The sequence below is a fragment of the Microplitis demolitor genome, chromosome 6 (assembly GCF_026212275.2).
Source record: "Microplitis demolitor isolate Queensland-Clemson2020A chromosome 6, iyMicDemo2.1a, whole genome shotgun sequence".
Lineage (NCBI taxonomy): Eukaryota > Metazoa > Arthropoda > Insecta > Hymenoptera > Braconidae > Microplitis > Microplitis demolitor.
The window spans coordinates 4,251,977-4,260,235 of record NC_068550.1 but is presented as its reverse complement, the minus strand read 5'-3'; the positions used below and the strand labels follow the sequence as shown (position 1 = coordinate 4,260,235).

The window sequence follows — 8,259 nt, the reverse complement described above, 5'->3', positions numbered from 1 at the left end:
ATCATCAATTACACTATCATCAATTACTCAACTTGATAAATATCATAATTAATTAAATATCAATATCATAATAAATTAATAAAAAAAAAATTTAACAATTAGAGTAATTGATATAAATCACAATTAGACAATATAATAATTATTATTATTACTTTTTTTTAAGACGGTTTTGTTCTTTTTCGTATACATATATGGAAGCATACATGCAGTCGCATATTCTGCGATAACGATTCACTGAATAATTTATAGATATATATATATCAATATATATATACTATTTAAATATAAATTTTTTATTAATAATTACAATAAATGTAATAAATAAAAATTTTATGCGCATAAACTTGTTTAATTAAATGTGCAATAAAATTTTTCAAAATTAATTATGACAATTAATTGAAGGAAGACAATTATCGTTATAATATTTGTAATAATATAGAGGAAACCAGGACATGGCGGAGCCTCAAAGCAAATTTTTATAAAATGATAGTGTAGGGGAAGGCCGTTACAAAAATTTTTTTTTATCATTTTTCGGAGGGTGTCAGTGTGCCACTAAAAAAATTTTTCTTTTCTTAAATTATGGAAAAATTATGACGAATTTGTTCGAGATAAATAACAATAACTTGTACCCGGTATTCAAAAACTTTAAAAATAATTAGTGGCTCAGGACCAGCTGCCCTGGTCTCTCTTAATACACAAAAAAAATAATTTCTTGACACAAAAAATTTTTTGTATTATGAATTGAAAAGAACAAATTTTTCGAACCAAGAAATCTTTTTTTTTCTGTATATAAATTCATATCTGATCCACATACATTTACAATTACTTCAATTTATAAGTACATATTCTTAATTAATATTCATTTAGTGAAATAAATATTTTTTATTATATATATATATATAATATATGTGAGTAGATTAGATTTAGTTTAACTATAAACTGTACGGACGAAGAATGAACAGAGCTAATTAAATAATTTATTAAATAATAAACAATAATAAAAGTAATTTTATAAATTTGTACGTCTTGTATTTTGAAAATAATTTTAAGTAAATTTATTTATTTTAAATAATAGAGGCTCTGTTCATTTATCTTATATCGTTAATTAACTGTATACTTAAATTTCTTTTAACGACTTTCAATATCTGTAATAAATGCGTTCATTAATATATATAATAATATAAGATTTTAATAGCAAATATATTATCACATTTAGATTGTATTTAATTTATAAGAAGTTTATTCGCGACTTATCGATACTTCATTTATTAAAATTTTTTCTTCTTGAGACCTCAATCGTCTGCTTTCAAAAAGTATCGAGAAGTCATTAGTCGCTCGAGTGCAGTTTTATTCAAGTATTCAAAAAAAAAAAAAAATTGGCACTGTATTTAATTTGTTTAAACACTCGAGCTTTTTTTTTTGTTTCAATTATTATCATATCTTAGTTTAAGAAACATTAATATAGAATATATCATGTATAGTGTGTTTGGTATACATCAGGACACTTATTATCTATAGCAAAAATTCAACAGTTAAAAGACATTTTTTTTTCAATAACAATTAATTTAATTAAAACTTTTGTGAAGTAATTTAGTTTTTTTTTTTTTTTTTAATACTAAAAACATTTTGAAATTTTATTTTTAAATAATTGCGCGTAAAATTGACGATATTTTTTTAGTTTATTTTATTTCATCGTAAAATTAAATTAAATTAAATATAGAATGCTATTAAGTAAATAAATACCTCCAGTAATTAAATACTAATTAAAAATTTTTAATTAGTCGGCTATTGAATAATTTTTTTATCGATTTCAGTAGAGTTTTATTTTTAAAAAGGGGGTAAGATGGACCATGAAATTTTTGTAAAACAAAATTAAAAAGGGGTAACAGAGGCAACTCAATATTTGTTAACATTTTTCCGTATCCTAATTAGAATTTTGAATTTAATTTTAATTTTACCTCAGAAATTTTTTTTTAAATCGGAATTTTTTAATGAAAAATAATTAAATGGCAGCTAATAATAATAAGTGTAACTTTATAGAATAAAATAACTTGCTTTTTAAATTTCGAATATCGACAAATGCGCAGTCGAAATTTTATCAAATTTTATATTTTACCCCCAACCCCTCCCCAAACTTAATTTTGAAACCAATCGAAGTAAGTACTCATTTAATAGCATCACTAAACTTTCAAAATAAAAAATAAATCCATTTTTTAATGAACATCATTTAAACATACGTATTACTTAGTATTTACTATTATAATATTTATATATAATATATATATATATATATATATATATAATGCGGACAAAAATGTTTATTATATTTTTGTTAGTACGCATTGTAAATGATTGTATAAAAATTGTTGACTAAACTCGATAAATTAACACGCCACTAATTTGTATGCATGTTAATTATTACCATCACATATTAATTAATTATTTTAAAATTCATTTATAAATATAAAGTATCAATTTAAATACAATGTGTATCAAAAAAAGAAAAAAAGTATAAATATATTACAGATTATTTATAGTTTTTAAGACAAATAGGCGACATAACAGCACTATTTCTCAAGTGCTTGCAATTAATAAATTTAAAAATAAATTACATATTTAATAAAATAATTAAACACGTAGCACCGATCCCTAAAGACAGAATCCTCTGAATATCATCAGTCTTTGAATTGCCAATCACAAATTTTAAATTTACGATTTAAATAATAATATAAGTAAAATAAATAACTAATTTATTAATTTAGTCTTATTCTTATGCAATTAGCTGAGGATTCTGACTGGCACAACAGAACAGTCTTAGTTGCCATGTAGTCATTTTTCTATCACGTTGGCCAATTATTTTATTCAGGCCTTGGACTCTTTCAGTCTTTCTAACCGCCAGTCTAATGAGACATCTAGCACCATACAATATTTACTAAATCTCACTTTATAATTACGGATTTTATTATTTTTACTGTCATCAAACAATTTTTATTTTATTATTTATAAGCTTCCGAATTCTATAACTTTGGTTCAAATTATCATCTCGCCGCAAGAAGAAATTAATTTAAGTAGTAAAATATTCATTTTTAAATTCTTACAGTCTATTTACTGTAAAAATTTGTTTTTAATTAAATACGAAATAATTAAAGGATCAAAATTTAATTGAAAAGTTAAATTTAAAAAATTTACTTAATTATGTAAAAGCAGTTTTTACTATTGTGGATAATTCCGTAAATTTTTTTATATTTTTTCTCAAATTTATAAATACAAAATTTTTCAAAAAATTTCTCATTTTCAAATTTACTACTGAACCCAAATAATTTTTATTATTGCAATTTTTTTTAAGTATCATATTTTTTCCTTCATAAATTCAATTTTTCTCTGTTACCTTTGACGAAAAATTATTAAAAATTTTTTTCAAAAAAATTACTCACATAAATAAGAACTTTAACTCTTAAAATTTTTAATTTCTATGCAATAATTAAAACTAAAGTTACCTTCTGCATTTTATTAATGTTTTATAAATAATCAAATAAATTCTTAAATTTTTATGATGACCAAATTTTCTTAATTGAAAACCCAATAAAATAATTTTAAAAAATTCAATAACCAGGAAGTCGATAGTACGTGACAAGGACATGCAATAATATCTATAATAATTTCTAATTTATGATTTAATTAACTATCTATCAGAGGAATTTATATAATAACTCCACAGTACCTTTCAACACTTTCAAACAGACGTTGATGAGCTTACTTGACGTACAGTAACGTTTAAATAAACTGCAATAATATTATTATTATTATTATTAATATAAATATTATACATTAGTAATTAAATTACCGATATTACGACTATGACTTATCGATCCATCTCGAGGTTTATTTAAAACCTGGACCTATTGACGTATTTAGGACGTTTCAATACCTTAATATTTTAATACCTTAAATAAATTAATAAATAAATAGTAATTACTTGGCTCGTACGAGCTATTAACTCGCGATCGAGCGGCGCATTCGTTAGTTCGTCGATTCTGAATTGGACGGTGCAGGTGAGGCCGGAGTTTGAAGGTTCGTCGATGCTGGTAGATCCTCGTTAGTCGGTGTCAAGCTGGGGTTCATCAACATACCTCGTGGACTGAAGGTGTCACAATAAAGATTTTCTTTCTTGTGGACTCGGCGTACGTGGCTGCGTAAATTATCGCGGCGTGCACTTCTGTACGCACAGTGGGGACACAAATGGGGTTTTTCTCCTGTATGCATTCGTCGGTGCTGTATCAACTGTAATTTATTATTTATTCAAGAGCTTTTTGTGGAAATTAAACACTTCAGGTCACATTAAATCATTATTTGACACTGGCTATTTTTGAATTTGTCGATATTTTTTTTTACGCATGCATGGAAAATCGAAATGATGAGAAATTTAAGTTTATTTTGAAAGTATTTTTAAGCTAAATTTTATCAAAAGTAAGAAATATAAAAAAAATAAACGAAAAAACTAAATTCGAATTTTTACTCAATTTAGTAAATTTTTTATTGATTTTTTAACATAAAATTTACAAAAAAAAATATGAAAAATCAGAAGAAATTAATATATGACTAGAAAATTTTATAAAATTTAAAAAAAAAATATAAATTTTTCATTTTCATGAATAAATTTAGGAAATAATATCAGATCATATTTAAAAAAATTTTTTTTCAGAAATTTTCAGGCAAAAAAAAGACGTTTTTCAACTATTAAATTCAAAAATTTCTAAATTTTGAATTATTCAGCAGAAATTTCACACCAAAGCTATTTTTGATACTGAAAAATATTCATAAATTTAATCGAAAACCTCTTGAATAAAAATCACGACTTACTTTTTTCAATTGAACCGTCCGAAAAACACAAATATCGCAACAGAAATATCTATCATCCCGATGCCTCCTCATATGTCGACTCAAATCGACCTCGGAGGACCTGTCGGCACCGCAAACAGCGCAGCTGACTCTGGTCTCTGGTGCGGAGCCTCTCGCATGAGCACGCAAGTGTCGTTGAAACGCTTTCTCAATAGTACAGGCATACGAACACAGCGAGCATCTGTATTCTTCCCTCTCGTACCTATAAAAAAACCAAATATTGAATAATTAAAACACTAAGAAATCAAGTACGAGGAATTCAAAAGATCTAGTGAACTTTGAGTACCTATACCTGACGCGCTGAAGAGCTAGAGACCTTTTTTTTCCCGTGGAAGTCATTCCCTGGGTGACGTGACCCGCAACGTGAGTTTCCATTTCGCACCTCGACTTGCTCGTAAAGTCGCAGCCCGCTGACGGACACGTTCTCGTGCTGCTGGCCTCGGATCCTGATGATGAGGCTGGATGGCAGTCCAGCAGGTGTTTTTTCAGAGCCGGTCTCGTCGAAGCTACCACGTCACACGATCCACATGGATATCCTCTGTATGCTCCCGCAACTGGACTATTATCTCTAGATCTATTTAATTATAAACAAATAAATATATAAATATATATTAACAGTAATAATAAACAATAAATATAATTTACTTTTCAGTGTATGAAGACTCATCACTTTCAGATTCACTTCCAGAAGGCATCGAAGGAACTTCAATAGCTTCTAAGGCTGCCGTTGCCGCAGATAATCTTCCTAGCATTGCTGTGTAGGCTCCCAAGACCCAGCCATTTAACATCGGAGTCACGGTTTCGTCCTAAATAATTCAAATAAATTTAATTAATAATAAATTAATTACTTATAATTATTAAAATTACCTTGTCAAAGCCAAAACATGACATAGGATCCAATAAATTGTTTGGTAAATTATTATTTCCTGAAGGATGAGAGCTATTAGTGCTACCAGTGTCGCTCTCATCACCAGGATCTTCGTTGTCATTAATTCCAGTATTCTGTAAAGTAAATTAAATTAAATTAAATTTAATTAATTAATTAATGTATTGATTGAAAATACCTCATCGTAGTCATCATCATCTTTTTCGATGTTGCTTTCGTTGTCTTCTGATTTTTTTCTATCAAACGGCGTGCTAGTTTCACTTCTGGTTCCATCGCTGCTGGAAGACTTGGCAGTGAGTTCTATCGCCTGACAGGAGCTTTCAGCTTCGGTGGCCATCGCGGCGCTTAATTGCTGCTGCTGTTGTAGTGCACTTAGAGTAAGAACTGCGCGGGACAAAAGTTGAGGTGCACCTGGTGGTATGATTGGGTGCCGAGCGAGTCGCGGGTCACCCCAGAGTCTACTCGCGGCATGAAGACCCCAAATCCCATAGTCCATCTAGAACAAAAGATTATCGGAGATCAGCAATGAATTTTTTTAAGTCATGTGTCGATGTATTAATTTATGATAAGTAATTAGTAATAAATAAAGAAACCGAGTCTGTGTAAAATACCGTAGCGTAAAGGATCACGTCTGCGTCCGTAGAAATATCTTATCAATCTCGCTACCGAATAGCGCGTGTGATCCAGCCTCGGTGGTATTGATTGATATTGTCTCGATCATAACACCGGTTCTCAGTCCAACAATATCTAGTACAACAACAAGAACCAGTATTATAAATACAACCGCAAAGACAACAATGAAAGCTAGTCCAGTGGATGATTCCGTCGGAGATCGGCTGGCGACTCGTGTCTCGCGGAGTTGCATACTTTAGCATAAAATGTACATGCTCATAGAGAGAGAGAAATAAAGAGACAAAGAGATTATAAGTGGATACACCAGAAATAGCAATAGCAATAGCAGTAGCAGTACCACCCTGTAGAATTATTGGTGTTCTTACTCTCTAAAGTCTTTGTCTCTTTTTATTATCTCTTGGCTACCCCCAATCCAATTTTGCTCTCTTATTCGCCCGTCTATTCCAGCTGCCCTGTACCGTAGTCTAGAGTGGCTTACAGCTCACAGCTCACAGTGTCCCAGCCACCGTGGTTGACCCCTTCCCCAAACCGCCCTCCAGAAATCGATTTGTTATTGTTTTTGTGTCTGCGGTCGCGAGGCACGGGATGAAACGGGCGAGAGGGTTATCAGGGTGATGGGAGAGCAGGGAGAGATCCATGAGCTACCGACCAGCGAGAGGTTTACCGGGGATACTTTACTGGGATACTCATTGTTGGATGCTGGATGCTGGATATTGGATACCAGATACCAGATACTGCCCGCTGGGGGTGAAAAGAAGAGGAAGAAGGGAATGAATCGCTGTAACTGATGGTATTTGTTTTAGTATGAGCGAGACAAAAGAAGATTATAAAGGGCTAGCCACCTCTATAGCTGAGGAATGGGAGTTTTATCAAGGGGTGGTAAGTCACAAGGCGCCAGAGTTTCGACCTCTGTATGACAGTAGAAAGAGAAGAAGAGGAAAGGGTGGGGGTGAAGCTGGAGTGGCAGAGGAGGTGGAGGTGGAGGAAGAAAGAGATGAGAGAAAGAGGGAGAGAGAGAAATACTAGTATTTGAAGGTGGGAGAGACGTAAGGCGAGAGACGATCTGGTACTAGTGGGTGACAGGTGACAACCGATTGGACCACTGACGTCACGGATCACTCGCTCAACCGCGTGTCACACACGCTCCCTCATTTGATCCACTCGCGGATCCGACACTTTAACTTAGTACACATTTTTTTTTTTTATTTGTTTATCTATTTTTTATAATAATTTATTTTCGATTGGAAAATTATGTTTTTAAAAATATTTTAAATTGTATGACACTAGTGCACTACAGTGTAAATTACTTGGAGAGATATTTACGTGAACCCCGGGCCGATAGCCTCGCGACGTCTCTATCTGGGTACCATTACACTCGGATGTATGAAATGCACCAACATACACTATCCCCCCACAATAGCCCTATTTATGATTGGGTAAAATTGCTTTCCATGCGCAGAATAAAATTGCGTGGCGGAAAAATCCTTAAGGATAATATTGATGAATTGCGAGGATTCGAAAAAAAAAAAAAAATTTTTTTTTTAATTCATTTTTTTTTACGCTCATTATTTCTGAATGGGAAATTAAAGAATAGAGAGTAATTATTATGTGATTTTATTGTTTTTTTTATTGCTAGAAAAATTGCTAAATTATTTAGGAAAAAAATTAAATATATTATTGTCATGGGCATGCGCCAGTCCCGGGGATGGATGAGAGCTTGCATTGTATTGAAAGAGGACGCCACGAGCTGAAAATAGTTTAAGGGTGAAAAGGGGATGGACAAATAATATCATGTCAATATGGGAATCCTTTTTTTTTAATTATATTACAAATACATGATT

General features: G+C 30.8%; 1 protein-coding gene across 1 annotated transcript; it reads right to left on the bottom strand.

Moving 5' to 3' along the window:
* Positions 1–4,020: 4,020 nt before the first annotated feature.
* Positions 4,021–6,591, bottom strand: LOC103573555 (RE1-silencing transcription factor). The gene is made up of 7 exons (XM_008552705.1): positions 6,397–6,591; positions 5,964–6,281; positions 5,767–5,901; positions 5,545–5,705; positions 5,186–5,473; positions 4,861–5,101; positions 4,021–4,281 (listed from the first exon to the last, which is right to left on the bottom strand). Exons 2-7 carry the CDS (start codon positions 6,279–6,281, stop codon positions 4,021–4,023), a joined length of 1,404 nt encoding a protein of 467 aa, XP_008550927.1. The 5' UTR covers positions 6,397–6,591.
* Between the last annotated feature and the right edge of the window lie 1,668 nt (positions 6,592–8,259).

What these genes read in the sequence shown, in the direction of transcription:
- LOC103573555 (XM_008552705.1), bottom strand. Translation starts at nt 6,281, where the DNA reads ATGGACTATGGGATTTGGGGTCTTCATGCCGCGAGTAGACTCTGGGGT. An exon ending in CATGTTTTGGCTTTGACAAG is followed by an intron (nt 5,706 to 5,766) that starts GTAATTTTAATA and finishes TGAATTATTTAG; the next exon opens with GACGAAACCGTGACTCCGAT. An exon ending in CTTCAGCGCGTCAGGTATAG is followed by an intron (nt 5,102 to 5,185) that starts GTACTCAAAGTT and finishes GTTTTTTTATAG; the next exon opens with GTACGAGAGGGAAGAATACA.